Source organism: Coptis chinensis, chromosome 4 (genome assembly GCF_015680905.1).
Source record: "Coptis chinensis isolate HL-2020 chromosome 4, ASM1568090v1, whole genome shotgun sequence".
NCBI classification, from domain to species: domain Eukaryota; kingdom Viridiplantae; phylum Streptophyta; class Magnoliopsida; order Ranunculales; family Ranunculaceae; genus Coptis; species Coptis chinensis.
In genome coordinates, this window is record NC_141459.1 from 104,605,302 (window position 1) to 104,623,392 (window position 18,091).

Here is an 18,091-nt window from a genome sequence, read left to right on the forward strand (position 1 = left end):
ATATGAATAGTTTCGGCTTGTAATTATGACCTCTTATGTTACAGGTACACCTCGATTACCTTGAAGCAGGTGCGGATATTATTCTCACGGCATCTTATCAGGTAGTTGGGCTAGCTTTGTCTATTTTTTTTTTCGTTATGTAAGTAATATATTTTTAAGAAGAAGATTCCATCATCTTTTTGTGTGTGACATAGGCTACTATTCAGGGGTTTGAATATAAAGGCTTGTCAAAAGAAGATAGTGAAGCATTGCTGCAGAGAAGTGTTAAAATTGCATGTGAGGCACGAGATACATACTATGAGAGATGTGCGAGCATTTGTCCGATGGAACAAAAATGGAAAGATTCTCAAAAAGAGCACCGGCCTATTTTGGTCGCGACCTCCCATTTCTCTCGTAGGAAGCTATGGGGCATATTTGGCGATGGAGTCCGAATATGAGTATGTTACTCTGTCTTTCTTTAAAAGGTCTAAAACGTTTTCTTCACAAATTCGTAAACACAAACAATAACTCGAGTAAAAAACTAACTACATAGCTATGAATCAAGTATGAAGATTATACCCATTATCCAAATCTTAAAAACAAAGAATCAAACCATAAGACAGCACAGTTAAACAAAAGTTAAGTTAAAATGGGTAATAAGAACTTTTTAAATATAAGAACTTTTTTATGGTAATAAAAAACTTTTTATGGTAAGAACTTTTTATGGTAATAAAAAAGTTAAAATGGGTAATAAAAAGTTCTTAAACATGATTCAAAGACTTCCACAGATCGCGATTTGGGCCCAAGTGTTCCAACGATTTTAGTCAAATATGGTAAAAAGCTTAATACGTTTTAAAACTCATTTTTCATCATTATAACGTCTTAAACATAGGAAGAAGATTTTTTAAAAAAAAAGTGGCTCACAATGTTGTATTTTAGAGGAGGAAGAAAGAGAACAGCCGGAAATAGAAAGAGAACAGTGAAAAGAGAAAATAAAGTTTTTAGTTTTTGAAGCCCGGGGGGTGTGCCCAACGATAATTTTAAATTTGGGGTCTGCTTTGAGAAAAAATGGAGTCTGCCTTGAGATCGAGTCTGTCTTGAGAGATATGGGGTCTGTATACAGTCCTTCCCAAAAAAAACACTGTACGATAGTAAGGGGTGGGTTCATATAGAAAGTCCGGCTATCATATAGACATAGTGTAGAGATATTGGCTACTTATAATTTTCTACTTCTTTACTTTTCTCTTATTCAGATTATTACACCATTTTAACCTTAAACTGAGGTTTGTAAAAAGAGAAGCACCATATTGTTACTCTTTTCGGACACCCCACCCCCTTTGTTTATCTTCCTAGTAGTTTGGGCTCATGAGAGTTACTTGTTTCAGAAGGCGTTGCGTCTATTCAAGTTCAACGAGGAGTTTTTTTCCAGAATGTAATGTTACAACTTACAAAAACATTTTTCTATGTATTTGTTTTAAATATAATCAAATGTGAAATGTAGCTGAGAGTTTAAACTTAAACTTTGTCACTTAGCACTTGGTAATCAACTTTTCGAAGAATCAGTGGATTTCCCAGTCTACAAGTAATCAATTATTTAAAGTCTCAGACACTAGAATCTCGACATTCATCTTCTCCAGGAAAGTGGGTATTTGGTGCGTTTATTGATTAGAAGTAGGTAATGCTCATTCTTAGCCCATGGAGCTTAGCACTTTGGGTTCGAATATGGGCTTGGGCTTGGAGATTACTTTGCATTTTTAAGATAGCCCTCAAGTGGATGAAAAAACAGTTTGAAACTCGCCATTGAAATATGGATGAAACTATGTACTTCTAAAGATTATGAAGCTCCCTAAGAGAAAACTATGTAAGGCAATAACAGAGAATCTTTAAATATCTAAGGGTCACATCTTTAACAAACCAATCATTTCTCTGAGAGAGAGAAAAGAATGACCTACAAGTAGGCATTATTGACTATAAAGGCGCAGCAATATTAATGTGTTTAAAACCAAATCAAGCTGGATCTTCAATTGGGGCAAGCTCCTTTCTAGCCCATGGGGAGGTCACATGGATCCTTCCACCATGGACAGAAGCTCTGTACAATATAGTCTCTGGAACTCTTAAGTCTAATCTGGAATTTAGGACCATAGCCATAGTGAGAAAGACCCTCCTGGACCACTATCACACTTCTTGAAGTTAGTACAAGTGTACAACTGTAATTTCATTTGTCAATTGCCGACGTTCTAGCATCGCTTGCATTGCAGTGTGATGGTTTTCTTTTCCAGATTTCACGACAAGCCGACAAACGTACTACATCATTCTGCTGAGATTCAACCTATTAAACAGCGGACATAATGACAATTCGTGATTTCTCTAGTTCTTTTGTTCTCTAGAATACTATGGTCTGTAATACCTTAACAAAGTCCAGAGGTCACCTCATTTGTACAATTCAAACTTCCTTCCCTGAATTTTGGTGTGGTCTATAATCACATGTTCTTCACATGAATCAGATATCCATCTGGCATTTTGGGCCACTGCATTGGACTTCAATGGAAAATGTTGTCATCAAAGGTTGTGATCAATGATCACGACCTAACCTGTCTTATGTAATAGTGTATACAGGGATTCCAGGCCAATCTGAATTTATATAGGTGCACCCACCTAGTCAAATTATGACTAAAATTCCTAGGATATTGCTTCACCTTCATTCATCAATAGGCATAGGCCGGTAAGTACTATTGGATATGATGGTTCAGTGACCTGGGAGGTATGCATTTCTAGGTGTATCTCTTGGTCTTACTTGTATGTATGGTGCATGATACCCTTCTCCTTGGGAAAAACATCTCTATGACCATGATATCTACATTGTCTTATGCATGTGTGCAGATTTAATGTCGAGAATGAAGAATGCTTTGAATAGGGGATTGAAGCCACAGAGAAGAACCGAAGATACTTATTTTCATTATCCATAAATGTGAGCTTCTCTGCCTCTGATCATGAAGAAAGGCAAGTCCAACTTAAACAAGTGTCAGTATTTTTCATTCCTGTCTCAATCCTTTAACCTGTCTACCAACATAAATATACTGATACGCATATATAGATAGAGATGCCAATTTTAGAGCATCATTCCATAGGTTCCGTGTGATCGCAGAAGAAATTAAAACTGAGTTCGTAAAAAGTTTTTTACTCTTTACTGCCGGTCTGTTTTGGTTCAGCTCAATGTTGCATCTATCACGATTATGGTCATATACTCACATGAACCTTTTGGTCTAGAAAATCTGGTCCATGTGGAAATATGGGATTGTACATAAAAAAGTGAAATACCATATACTCTGGGTAAAAAAAGGCTCACCTTCCCTGGTCTGATACTCTGATTCAACCCATATAGGGACAGCGACAGGCCCTGCCGCGATGTACAATGTGCTAAAAAAAGAAGTTACAACATGGAGTAAAGTAGTAAGCCGTGCATCGTTTTAGTGACTCTAAAGTCTAAACTTAAGGTTATTTAAGTTTCGATGCCTGACAACTAAAGATGTGTTGGGACAACTAAGATGTGTTGGGGACAACGATACCAATAGATTCCCATTAAGATCATTTGTAACTTTTTGGTTCCAAAACTTGTTTTATGATAATTAGGTAAAACTTGTTTTTAAGTTAAAAACTATTTTTCTTTTGAAGGAAACACATCTTAGGTGCAAAATATTTCGATGAACTCCCGGATGTTTTAAATTATAAGTCCATTTATGCCCATCCCAATACCCAAAATCTATAATCTCAAAACAATTGGAGTGAAATCAATTTTATAAAATAAATTTTAAAAAAATTATAAGTCAAACATGTTTTGTTGAAAAACTTTTTAATTGATTTTTTTCATAAAAAATATTTTATTGGTTAATTTTTTTGAACAAAATTAACCAAACACCCACTAAGGTTATTTAAGTTTCGATGCCTGACAACTAAAGATGTGTTTGGACAACTAAGATGTGTTGGGGACAACGATACCAATCGATTCCCATTAAGATCATTTGTAATTGGATAAATTACTACTCCACACAAAAATTTAAACTTTCACTACAACCAACAACAAACCCAACCTTCCAAGCAATCAACAACTATCACAAACAAATAATAATTATGTAAAGAAAATAAAACATACCACAACACAAGATGTAACGTGGTTCGGCCAATGATACATACTTTCACAAGAGCTAATCTTTTTATAAGTATGGGAAGAAAGATTACAATCACTCCTCTTAAGTCTCTCCACCTTACTAGATCACTCCCTCTCCATATAAGCTTTTCTTTTGCAAGGGTTTTCTCTTTCAATTTTGATTGCTCTCTAAATTGGGTTTTATTCAAGACTTGGTTTTCCAAAACCTAACTTCTATTTTTATACTAAACTTGCAATTTCGTGGTTACTGTAGAAATAGAAATTGACAAGTTTAGGCATGAGTGCGGGCGCGTTCTCGGTAAGGCAAAATTGAGTGCGTGCGCCCTCTCTTATTTTCCTCAAACTCAAAAGTCCAGTAATTTTGTTTCGTGAGAGGTTGAAAAAAAAAAACTATCTTCTTTTTCAGGGCAAGGGCAAGGGCGCGCCTTGGGCAAGGTCAATTTGAGCGTGCGCGCTCAGACTTATTCACACAAACAGTACTGTTTCTCTCCTTCATCCTCATCCTCATGTGAGGGATAACTCCAACAAGATGATCAGTTGTGAGAATTGCGTTATGAAATGAAATGTAGGCAGTTTCAATTTTCAAGACACAAATAGGAACACCTTCAAACAAGTTATAACATCCGATCAGAACTTGTACCGTATATCTCGCACATTATGTTATGTTATTAGAGTCTGATTGCAACCGCCAGCACATGAAGCCTTATCCAAATCGGTTTTGGTTTTGATAACCATTAGTTCATGGAGTTGGTTATGTACTAGGACTTTATAAGTGGAGTTGGTTATCATAACCAACTACTACACATGATCCTTATCTCAATCAATTTTAGTTTTCCTTTTGCTTTAGAACTTGTATTCGATGGGAGTCTATAAATAGGACCCCATCCTTAGAGTTTTATTATCACACATTAGAGAGAAACTTGAGAGCATAGATTACAAATTAGGTGAGCTATTTTGTGAGTGCTTTGTGTGAGATTAATTGAGAGAGATATATTAGTGTTTATAACTACTTCTTGATAATAGTGAATTGTGGTGTGCTTGTGGATTAAGGCAATTGCCTAACCACGTATATTGATATCTATCACTTTTCGGTATAAAGATACGAAATCTTTATTTCATTCAGAGTTTACTCAAGTCCTTACTCACGTCGTCATCTTGCGTTTAGTTGAGTAGGGATTTGAACCAACCTAAATTCTAGGACCACTTACATCTTTCTTATACTCCAAGTAGGGAAACTAGTGAGTAAGATTTATTTGGATTACTAGCTAAGTTTAGTTTTGTTATTTAAATCCTAACGGACGCTTAAACATGCGAAATACAACAAATGACGATAAAAATCTAAGATTTTCCTAAGATATTCAAAGAAAAAGAAAAGGTGGAAGATCATTCCACTCATGCGAGGTCTTATAAACTTCTCTTAAAATCGGATTACTACCTTCTCTAAGCTGTTTAGAGTTAAGTATCAAACCCGAACCGACTTAATCGTCGATCCCTAGTGAAATGGACTCATCTCTAAATCCATTTCCCTAACATAAGAAGTTGAACTGGGGTTTCATCTCTGAAATCCCATCTCAACTCTTGGACTCATACAACATAATCCTGTTAACTATGAAAATAAGATATTAGAGATAACTTCGCGTCGCGCTAGCTAATTTAGGCATAAAAGGGATAAAAAGGGAGGAGGAGTCCTTCTAAACTTCCGTGTCTCAAGTTTGGCGGACACTACCATTTTAGGGGTAGTGTGCTATATGTGCCCTAAGTCCGTGCAATGAATCCTACTTCTAAGAAATTTTAACGAATCCTCTCATGAGCTTCATTAATCCTCCACCTTGGAGGATTTCAAATTTTATGATCCTTGGATTGATTTCAAGTTACAAGATAGAAAGTAACAAGAGATAGAAAGAAAGAAAAGAATGTAAAACAAACCGATTACCTAAGTAAAAAGAAATTTTATTAGAAACTAGAAAGTGTTTCCACCATTAACAATGTTTCAAGCTTTTTCTAAAAAAAAACTAAAAACTCCCCTCCAAAAGATAAAGACTAGGAATTTAAATGGAACAAAGAGTTTGTTTTGTTTTCTTCTCCATTTGAGAGAAATCAATCAAAACCACATTTAGTTCATCCCCACAATTGTTTTCGTTTTCCACTATTAACATTTTATCTAACTTTATTAATCTCATTTCCTCCCAATTATTTGAAACTTGACCAAACCACATTTACTTCATTCTTTTTAGGTGAAATCTTGAGCCGAATCCACAAAAAAAATGACACCTATCAAACCGATTTTCACAAAAAAATTAACCGAACCATAATTTTATCTAAGCTTTTTACAAAAATTTATTTAACTACATGCAAGGTGTCAATATCTTTTAGTCAAGTCCCAATTATTTGCACTTTTATTTTGACTTGTATGATGACTCAAAGAAATCTTGCGGTGGACCCGCATAGTGGGTCCATTTGTAAGACTAATTTAGTCCCATGGATTGGGCAAGGTCTTTTGGCAAAACTTTTATAAATACTTATCCTTCTCCCACATTTCATGAGCGTTGGGTTGACTTTTCAAAAGTTCATCTTTTCAAAAAGATCGGTCGAACTTCAATACTAATTCTTGGGCTTGTATATAGCCGGTTGTCGTTCGGTTTAAACGGTTGATCGAGTCTTGGTTCAAATGATTCGGTTTAGGAATTGTTAGGAGCTTTAGAGTTTGATGCTTCGGTTGATTTCGGTTTTCGGTTTTGTTGGGCTTTTAGGATGGGCTTAATCGAAAAGCTTATGTACACTTTCAATACTGTCATTTGACTTTTCAAAAAGTACGGAACTTTTTCAAAGTACTGTTCCTATTCCGTGTTTAAATCTTGGCTTTATCATTATTTGTCTTTATGCGCTAGTTGCTCCAACTGTAAAAAAAATCACAAAAATGTGATTATTTCATGATTATTAAACACAAAATTAACCTTAATCGAAATATTATGTCTCTTTGGGGTTTTATAATAACGGTTTTGTCTGCTTTTATCATATATCTTATCATTATCTCTTCTTTGTTTTTCTTTGTTTTTTTCTTCTGAGTTTTCTAGATTCTAAATTCATCGCGTTGGTTGGGGTAGATTTCTAACAACTGGTATCGGATCGTAAGGTTTTACTGTGGATCTTGGGTATTGATTGTTCCTGTGTGAGCAATGGCGAATGACGAAGGAAAGCTGAATATCGAAAAGTTTGACGGAACAAATTTTGGATTTTGGAAGATGCAAATTGAAGATCATCTATATCAGAAAGATCTATATCTTCCATTGATGGAATCCAAACCTGAAGCAATGGCTGTGGATGTTTGGAACCTGCTTGACAGAAAGGCACTTGGTACAATTCGGTTATCTCAGAAGTCGGTAGCATTCAATATCAAGACTGAGAAGACCACTGTGGATCTCATGAATGCTCTCTCTGCTATGTATGAACAACCCTCTGATGCTAATAAGGTACATCTTATTATAAAGCTCTTTACTTTAAGGATGTCTAAAGGAGATTCGTTCAAGGAACATTTCAATAAGTTCAACGAGACCAGGGATCAGTTAGAGTTTGTTGAAATATCTTTTAGTGATGAAGTTAGAGTTTTGGCCATTCTTGGTCAGATGCCAGCAAGCTGGAAAACTACAGTTGCTGCCATCAGTGGCTCTGCAGGTAAAACTAAGTTAAAGTTTGATGATGTAGTTAGTATGATACTGACCAAGGAGATCTGAAGTAAATCGGATGTTGCTTCAACTTCTGAGTCTGCATTGAGTTTTGAAAGTAGGGGTAGGAGTTCATACAGGGATTATGATAAGAACATATCTAAATCCAAAGGAAAATCTCAAGTTGATATATCCGAGATAGATTGCTATAATTGTGGCAAGAAAGGACATTACTCTTATGATTGTTGGTTGCCCAAGAAGAAGAAAGGTAAGAAACATGGAAAGAAGAAATGCCAAGAAGACAATGTGGCTGAGGTGTTAGATGATGCATTAATTTGTTCTATGGAGAGTAGAGACGACTCCTGGGTGCTGAACTCGGGTGCTTCATTCCATGCAACCTCAAATAAGGATATGATAGAAAGCTATGTTCTAGGTAATCTTGGTACAGTCTATCTGGGTAATAACAAACCTTGCAACATTGCTGGTAAAGGCAATGTACATATCAAGATTGATGGGTCTGTATGGAAGCTAAAAGATGTAAGACATGTTCTGGATTTGAGGAGAAACCTAATCTCAGTAGGGCAGCTAGCAAGTGAAGGTTACACTACCTATTTTACAGGTGAAGTTGGAAAGTAGCAAAAGGTGCATCACTTATTGCACGTGGAAAGAAAGATGGTACTCTCTATTTAACCACCAGTGGTTGTGGTTATGTTGATGTTGCTGATGACAAAGAAGATCCAAACACATGGCATCGCAGACTTGGCCATATGAGTGAAAAAGGAATGCAAGCCTTTCATTCACAAGGAAAGCTACCAGGTTTGAAGTCTACTAGGATAGACTTATGTGAGAACTGTATATATGGGAAGCAGAAACGTGTTAGCTTTCAGAAAGTGGGAAGAACTCCAAGCAGCAGAAGCTTGAGTTGGTTCACACAGATGTCTGGGGTCCTTCATCTGTCTCCTCTCTTGGTGGTAAGTCATACTTTGTGACTTTCATTAATGACTCTACTAGAAAGGTATGTGTTTATTTCTTGAAGCAGAAAAATGAGGTTTTTGATGTATTCAAGAAATGGAGAGCTATAGTTGAAAATGAGACAGGGTTGAAATTGAAGTGTTTGAGATCTGATAATGGTGGAGAGTATAATGATACTGGTTTCAAGGAGTACTATGCTAAAAATGGTATTCGGATGGAGAAGACACTGCCAGGGACACCTCAACAGAATGGGGTGGCTGAGAGAATGAACAGGTCATTGATAGAGTGTGTATGGTGCATGGGTATATAGGCAGGATTACCGAAACTGTTTTGGGCTGAAGCAGTTAGTACAACAGCTTACTTGATTAACCGTGGGCCATCAGTTCCATTAGATCACAGGTTACCTGAGGAGGTCTGGGGAGACAAGCAAGTCTCTCTTATTTGCGAGTGTTTGGATGTGTGTCATATGTGTATATCAGTGATCAGTCTAGGGGTAAACTTGACCCTAAATCACTGAAGTGTGTATTCATTGGATATGGTGGTGATGAGTTTGGTTATCGATTTTGGGATTACCATAATCGAAAAATCATACGGAGTAGAGATGTGGTATTCAATGAGAATATAATGTACAAGGACAGAAATGACACACATGTTAGTGGGGCTAACTTTGTTTACTTAGAAGACACTGAAGTTAGTCATGGCACAGTGCAACAACATGTTACTGATGTTCCACAGTCAAACACAGAAAGCGGTGATGAGGTTGCTACATCACAGACTCCAGCTATGACCAATGATCTTAGGAAGACTTCTAGGCAACATGTGCCGAGTCAAAAGTATCCCACATCCACTTATGTAACTTACTTGCTCCTTACTGATGGTGGTGAACCCCAGTGCTATGATGAATCAATGAAGGTAGAGGATGCGAGCAAGTGGGAGCTTGCTATGAAAGATGAGATGGACTCCATCATCACAAATGAGACATGAGAGTTGTCTAAATTACCTATTGGAAAGAAGGCCTTGCATAACAAATGGGTATAGCCGAGTAAAGGAGGAGCATGATGGCTCTAAAAGGCACAAGGCCAAATTGGTAGTCAAAGGTTTTCAGTAGAAGCATGGTATTGACTACACTAATGTATTTTCTCCAGTGGTGAAACTTACTACTATCAGAATGACTCTGGGTATTGTGGCAGCTGAAGGTTTACATCTAGAGCAGTTAGATGTTAAGATCGCATTTCTTCATGGTGACCTAGATGAACAAATTTATATGCATCAACCGGAGGGTTTCATCATAAATGGTAAGGAGAAAATGGTGTGTAAGCTGAAAAAGAGCTTATACGGTTTGAAATAGGCACCAAGACAGTGGTATAAAAAGTTTGATGGTTTCATACAAAAGAACGGTTTCTTCAAGTGCAATGTTGATCATTGTTGTTACTACAAGAGGTTTAATTCTAGTTATCTTATTTTGTTGCTATATGTTGATAGCTGGGTTAGATATGGATGAGATTAAAAATTTGAAGAAACAGTTGGCAAGTGAATATGCTATGAAGGATCTGGGTGCAGCTAAGCAGATTCTTGGGATGAGAATTAGTAGAGATAAGGAGAAGGGAACTTTGACATTGTCTCAAGTTGATTATGTTGAACGTGTCATTCGAAAATTCAACATGAGTGATGCTAAACTTGTTAGCACACCCTTGGGTAGTCACTTTCGGTTATCTAAGGAATAATCTCCTAAGACCCAGAAAGACATAGATTTCATGGCAAAGGTACCATATGCCTCAGCCATTGGAAGTCTAATGTATGCAATGGTTTGCATGAGACTAGACATTGCTCAAGTAGTGGGAGTTGTGAGCAGATTTCTTAGTGATCCTGGAAAGCAACACTGCGAGGCAGTTAAGTGGATATTGCGCTACTTGAAAGGCACTACTAATGTCTATTTGTGCTATCACAGAGGTGATATAAGACTGCAAGGTTATGTTGATGCAGACTTTGCAGGAGATATTGATCGCAGGAGGAGCACCACTGGTTATGTGTTTACTATGGGTGCAACAATTATTAGTTGGGTTTCACAAGTACAGAAGATAGTTGCTTTGTCTACTACAGAAGCAGAGTATGTTGTAGTCACTGAGGCTAGCAAAGAGATGATATGGCTCCAAGGCTTGCTGGAAGAGTTAGGTTTGATACAAGAAGAAAATGTGTTGCATTGTGACAGTCAAAGTGCAATACATCTAGCGAAGAATTCAGCATTCCATTTGAGGACTAAGCATATTGATATACGCTACCATTTCATCAGGTCACTTCTGGAGGATGAAGTAATAGTACTTGAGAAGATTCAAGGAAGTCGGAACCCCGCTGATATGTTGACTAAATCAGTGACTATTGAGAAACTGAAGCTCTGTTCAGCTGCGGTTGGTCTTTTAGCTTGAGGATCATTGTTGAAGCACACCATGATGCACCAGTTATACAAAGAGTATAATTACTTTGTTTATCAGTCTCCAAGTAGGAGATTGTTATGTTATTAGAGTCTAATTGCAACCGCCAACATATGAAGCCTTATCCAAATCGGTTTTGGTTTTGATAACCATTAGTTCATGAAGTTGGTTATGTACTAGGACTCTATAAGTGGAGTTGGTTATCATAACCAACTACTACATATGATCCTTATCTCAATCAGTTTTAGTTTTCTTTTTGCTTTAGGACTTGTATTTGATGGGAGTCTATAAATAGGACCCCATCCTTAAAGTTTTATTATCACACATTAGAGAGAAACTTGAGAGCATAGATTACAAATTAAGTGAACTATTTTGTGAGTGCTTTGTGTGAGATTGATTGAGAGAGATATATTAGTGTTTGTAACTACTTCTTGATAATAGTGAATTGTGGTGCACTTGTGGATTAAGACAATTGTCTAACCACGTATATCTGTGTGTTCCTCTTCCTTGTTTTTTTCTTCTGAGTTTTCTAGATTCTAAATTCGTCATGTTGGTTGGGGTAGATCTCTAACACTTTAGTAATCTGGTGAAAACATACAAAAAAGAATATCAATCAAAGACAAAGCAAGTGTCGAAAAGAAAAAACAGGATTGTGATATGACATTTACATTATATATTCTTATGCATTAATGTACAAGTATGGGCTCTTGTAATGGAGCCAAGGGAAAAAAGAAACACAAGAAGTGAGAGGTCGGTAACTTGGTATGCATGGTTTGAAAGAAGTGATAAAAATCCAAATTTGTTAAAGAACATAACTAAATGATCCAATGGGAAATTGCACAAGAAAAATATATTTAAGTAGTTGAAGTGATGTTTCAAGTTGAAAGTCAGAGTAGTACAGTTCATACTCTTGAAGAATGTCCTAGGAAAAGTGCAGGAAGTAGTATTTTGCATGGGGAAATTGGATTACTATGGACTGGTATCGTTTGTTTTGAAGCTTGAATATGTGGTCGAAGCGAATTTAGATATATGGGCCATGATGAAGAAATGATGTTATCCATGTTTTGATTTTCAGCATGGGGGCTCATGTGGTTTGTTCTGTTTCCTCTTTTTTGTGTTTTCGTGTGGCTGTTTTATTCATTTAAGTCATCGAAAAAACCTTGAGAATCACATAGAAATGAACAACTTTTATGGATTATCATCCAAACACGAAGAAAACAATTGAAAAATGACAATTTTTTTTTTGAAAGGCAATAAAAAATGACAATTTTATATGAATTATCATGCAAACACGCAGAAAACATTTAAGAAACAGGGAGGAATTTATTCAATGGCAAATATTGAATACGGAGGAAGCATTGCATCATGAAATGTCCTAATGCCTAACTTTTGCCGGAAGAGGACCATGATTTATTAGCATTCACTAGCCAATGTGTAACAGGGTGGAAATGAAACAGGGACTTCAATTTGTGTACTCTTGAGCCAACTGGGAGTTCCCAATAACAATAGAATTAGTTTCAAATTTTCCCTAATCTCCTAAGTCAGAGTCACTAAAATTTGTACTCATAAAACACCATAATAAAACTTGCAAGTATTAATGCACAAGGTGTCAATGTGATATCTAGGCTGGAGGATTTGGTTTCTCTTTCACTAGAAATAATAATTTGAAGTGCTTTGAATTCTAAGAAGAGGGTTTCTGTGGCTGAAAGAAGTTTGAAGAGTTGAGTCAGAAGCTTGTGAAAGAGAAATGGATGTCATCCATTTGCTAGTTCTTGATTCCAAGATAGCTACACTTAAGATGGAATGACTGCCTACTAACACTTTGACATATGGCATGCATGCATACAAGCTGTCGGCAGTATCACTCTCATAGTCAACTAATCAACTTGCTTGTGCACTCTCAGAGTCTCAGCCAACTGATGATCACGATTCTTGGATGTCAATTAGATGTGAGAACCAGCAATTTATTAACTGTGCATAATATATTTTAGGTCTTATATATCACTCTTGCAAATCCAATTACAGATCCTTCCATGGAAATGTGAAGTGCACCAACCACACCGCGAGCCAACTGATACGGGTAGGAATATTTGGCCAGTTAGAGATTCCGTGATGAGCTTGAGGTTCATAATATGATAATATGATTAGGATTTGGGCATATCTGAACCCAATGATTCTCACTTTGGTGAAAATGAGAAGATTAAGTTGCAAGGATCCAAAATGCGTCAAATGCCAAAAGCCATAACAACATCTAATTAATACTGATTTGGATCTAGTACTCATGATCCAACCTAACTCAGAAATCTATTCAAACTTGTATAAGATTTAGATGTAAATCTACTCATGATCCACCAAAATTCAGATATCCTATTCCATTTCATATAAGATCTACTATTCATCAATCAAGTTGTTTTAAATTTTAATGAAGCCAAGTTTAACCTTATAATCATATACAACCATCGGAGTGCAAAATACAGACAGATTTGGTTTGATTTGATTGCTCGATATGAGATGATGTAAGCATCATGATCCAAAACTCACCAACAACATTTGTACCTGATCTGACTCATTTTATACTTAAATTGTTGCTCATACGATCTTGCCAAGCAATCTTGGTTGGTTCGATACATTGGCACTTTAGTGATGCTACTAAATATATTTCTTAGTTGTTATAAACTCTACCCATAGAATTATGTGATATTCCAAGAAAGGTTGTGCATTATCAAACATGTAATCCAAGAGGCCGGTTGCTTATTATCAAGTCATATGTATGGAATAATGAGTTGGTGGAATTGGACCACTTGTTTATGTATTAGGAGGTAGGCTTCATTTGAGGGAGATGGACCGCAAGTCCACAGCCAGAAACTTCATGAATTCAAAATCCATGGAGAACAAAATAGGATTCATTCAACTAATTAGAAGCCAAAAACACAAACAAACAAATATTAAGAATATAGAGAAGGGAACTCTTTCTGAATTGACTTGATAATGGACTCTTACTTGATATACAGAAAAAAACAATAATCTCTAAACTAAAAAGCCTCATCTTCCTCTGTACACAAAATTCCCAATACATTTTTAGCAAAACTTGGGCTTTTGGAGAGGGCTGGTTTGGTGTCTCTGGTATCTATTCTTTTCCTTGTATGTGTCACATTATTTTTTACAAGGTTTGGTTGAATTTTTCCAAGAAACAAGAAGAGAAAACAAAAGAGAAGTTTCTGTATGGTGAGCAGTATAGTTTGGTCAAGATCACAACTGTGAAATGCATCTTCTATGACAAGCTTTAGTCTTTTGTTGCACTTGATTTGTTTCCTCTTTCCAAACTTTTCCCATATCTTGTGATATTCTCACTGCATCTGATGATGCACCAGACAACCCTCTCTTTGTGAACCCAACTGCATATAGTCCCAACTTTCCTTTCCAACCATTTGGGAATGATGCTTTTGGATATCCATTCTTGGAGAAAAATTCAGTTTCCTGTGAAACAAAACATAAACTGATTTAGTCCATTTTGTCCAGTATACTAACTCAAGTCTTTGTTGGACTAAAAACAGAAAACTACCCTTTTTTAATTTCAAATTGGCAACACAAGAAACTTCTAAAACTGTTTCCTGTTTTATCAATCAAAATATTAAAAGCAAAAAGAAAGAGATAAGAACATCTCCTCACCTGCAGCCAAGAAGGAACATTGCTGCGATAGCCAGTTGCGAGAACAACAGAATCGATGTCTAGCTGCTCGCCGGTAACAAGCTCAACACTATGGCCTAGGAACCTTTTTATTCCAGGAACAACCTTAATGTCACCAGATTTAATTTTCTTTAGTGCACCGATATCTAGAACAGGGGTTTTTCCTACCATATTCTTAAGTTGTAAAGGACCCATTGCTGGCCTTTTTATTCCATATTTTGCCATGTTTCCAAGTACCAACCAGGCCATGATTAGCATAAATTTATCCACCAACCATAGAGGTAGCCACTTCATCAATGTACTCGCCAATTCGAATGTCGATCTCCCTAGAAATTCCCTTGGCAAGACGTGAACCTGGACATTTAAAATAATTCAGGATGTCAGAATCATTAATCGTAATCGTAAAGTTAAGCGTGCTTGGACGAAAGTATTAATAATATATTGACTTATTTCTTATTCATAATGATGCTTACCGAGCTTCGAACAACCATTGATGGAAGGGCATTGTGGTTGCAAAGGTCAAGACAGACTTCCATGCCTGAGTTACCACATCCAACGACTAGTACTCGTTTTCCTCTATAGTCCTCACCAGACTTGTACTCACTAGCATGAGTGACTGGGCCTTTAAACTCCGATAGACCATCAATTTCAGGCATAACCCTCTCTGCATTTTCCCCTGTGGCCACAACTAGCCATCGACAAATGTATTCCACCTCGGTACGAGTACTACCAGTAGTGGAGACAGTCTTAACACGCCACAATCCACATGTTTCATCATATTTAGCAGATTGAACACACTCATTAAAGCGTGGGGTGATCTCAAAATGGTTAGCATATGATTCAAGGTAGGTAATGAATTGTTTCTTGGTTGGATATTCAGGGAACTCCTTAGGAAATGGGAGTTTGGGAAGTTGGCAGAATTGCTTAGGCAGATGAAGTTTAAGGCGATCATAAGTGCGTTTTTGCCATAACGAGGCAATGCAGTCAGCTCTTTCAAGGACTACAAAGGGTACACCTTGTTCTTTGAGACAAGCACCAACTGCTAGTCCACTTGGTCCAGCTCCTACAATGACTGGACCATTAACCCAAACACATCGGCGTGACGAAAAGTCTTCGTTATCGAATACAGGAAACATTTTCGGATATACTATCAAGTTACTAGTGATATGTACAGATGTACTTAAAATTGAGAAATGATAGAGGATGCTAAGGCAAAGATGGATAGTTGAAGTTGATCGAGTTGTTCGTCTTGAAGAAACAAGTTTGCAAGTTGAGAGAGTTTTTATAATTAGAAGAGTTGAGACAATGTGTGTTCTGAAGTTTGAAGTTGAATTGAGGTGTGGTGGAAAGATTGGAATAGGAACGGTGTATATATAGGGTGTTTTGCCATGAGAGCTGCATGTGATGGGTGTGAAAGTCTCAAGGGTCATTCTCTAATGATAAGCCCTATAAGGCCGCCTCCTCACCATGTTATTTTAATAATTCCATTTTTATATACTTGTAATATTTATTGTGGCACATTATTTTATTTCGATTTCAGTATTCAACAAACAGATTTGAATGGTTTTTTTTTGGAGAATATTTGAAAATCATTTATGTTTATTACTGTAATAAATAAATGAAAAATAGATTACACCCCGAGTCTAGGACTCTACAGTCTTACTCACTAAGATCTTAGAAATGGTAAACCATTACATATTTTGTGCCGTTTCCGTATCGGCACGGCATATTGGACACCAACATGTTGGGTTATAGAACCGTCGAGCTTCGCTCCGGTGTCCAACCAACATGTTTGAAAAATGTATCATGTCGAAGTTGAAGCTCCCTCACGATCTGAAGAGGTCGTTTGGAGAGAAAGCTACTGGAATTGATGCTTGAACGATTTGCAGAGGTCGATTGGGGTATTTTCTCCTGAAAATTGGTATGCCCCTGCGACATGCCGAAGTTGGTCGAGCAAGCCTTGAGCAGTCTGCATAGGTCGGTTGGAATGAAAGTTGTTGGCTTTTCTTTACTCCAAACGATTTGTGGGCATCAACCAAAACCACCTCTATTTGAAACTTTATGGAATTTCGATGGTTTGTTGAAATTTCGCTCCAAAGCCCATTTTCTCATGAAATTTTCTCCCCACATATAAAAGAAATTTATGGTTAGGGTTGAGACAACTTTGAGAGATTCATTTTCATGATAATTGTGGGAGCTCTATTGAGCTAGGGTTTAAGTAAGGTTGTTTGTTCTTGATTCTAGTTAACTCTTGTAAACTCTCTAATCTTTACTATAAAAGAAACTCGACTCTCGTGTGGGCGTATGTAACATTACCAAACCGCCTTAAATCTTATCTCTCTTTGCATTTACTTTCATATTTATTGCTTGCTATAGATTGTTTGTGGATTAAATAGTAGTCTTTATTGCTCTACTGAGTTTGTTGTGATAACTATCAGAGTTTTGGATGGGTGACTTCTTTGGTGTGACATCCAGGAGAAGCCAAAGAAGTCATTTGGGATAGAGAGTAACTAGGTTGAGGTGTATGTGACTTCCTAGTGAATTCTCCTAACAAGTGGTATCAGAGCAAATGTTATTTAGATTATAGTATACAAAGTAGTTAAGAAAAAACTACACCTTTAGTGTTGCACCAAAGTTGTGTTGTAAGCTAGGTGTTTGTAAACATTCCTTAGAGAGATTCTCCACCATTGTTTGGTTCAAGTGGAATTCATGATGACCGATAGAGAAAACTACAAGATAGAGAAGTTTGACAGTGCAAACTTCGGCTATTGGAATATACAAATTGAAGACATACTCTATCAAATGGATTTGATACAAACTTTAATAAGTGAGCTGAGAAGCTTGAAAAGATTCCGCAAGGCAAATGGGATTCGCTAGATAGAAAAATATTGGCGAAAATTCGATTGAGTCTCTCAAAGTCGGTGACTTTCAATACTAAAAATGAGAAGACGGCGGTCTCTCATAAAGGCACTCACGTGCATGTATGAGCAACCTTCGGCCGCGAACAAGGTCTATTTGATTACCAAGCTCTTCTTTATGAGAATGTTGGAGAATGATTCATTCAAGGACCACTTAAATAAATTCAACCAAACGAAAGACCAATTGGAGTTGGTTGAGATCACATTTAGTGATGAAGTGAGCGTTGGCAATAATAAGACAAATGCCTTCAAGTTGGAAGGCTACAATTGCAGCTATTA

General features: G+C 36.8%; 1 protein-coding gene across 1 annotated transcript; it reads right to left on the reverse strand.

Annotated features, from left to right (window-relative positions):
• Positions 1–14,159: 14,159 nt before the first annotated feature.
• On the reverse strand, positions 14,160–16,254 carry LOC147506541 (putative indole-3-pyruvate monooxygenase YUCCA5). Its single transcript, XM_086604269.1, has 3 exons — positions 15,368–16,254; positions 14,877–15,248; positions 14,160–14,684 (listed from the first exon to the last, which is right to left on the reverse strand). Exons 1-3 carry the CDS (start codon positions 16,028–16,030, stop codon positions 14,457–14,459), a joined length of 1,263 nt encoding a protein of 420 aa, XP_086460395.1. The 5' UTR covers positions 16,031–16,254; the 3' UTR covers positions 14,160–14,456.
• Positions 16,255–18,091: the final 1,837 nt, after the last annotated feature.

Bases quoted from the DNA above. Each gene is read 5' to 3' on its own strand.
- LOC147506541 (XM_086604269.1), bottom strand. From the start codon at position 16,030: ATGTTTCCTGTATTCGATAACGAAGACTTTTCGTCACGCCGATGTGTT. The intron at 15,249-15,367 runs GTAAGCATCATT...TTAAATGTCCAG, and splicing joins CAATGGTTGTTCGAAGCTCG to GTTCACGTCTTGCCAAGGGA. The intron at 14,685-14,876 runs GTGAGGAGATGT...TTTGTTTCACAG, and splicing joins ATGTTCCTTCTTGGCTGCAG to GAAACTGAATTTTTCTCCAA.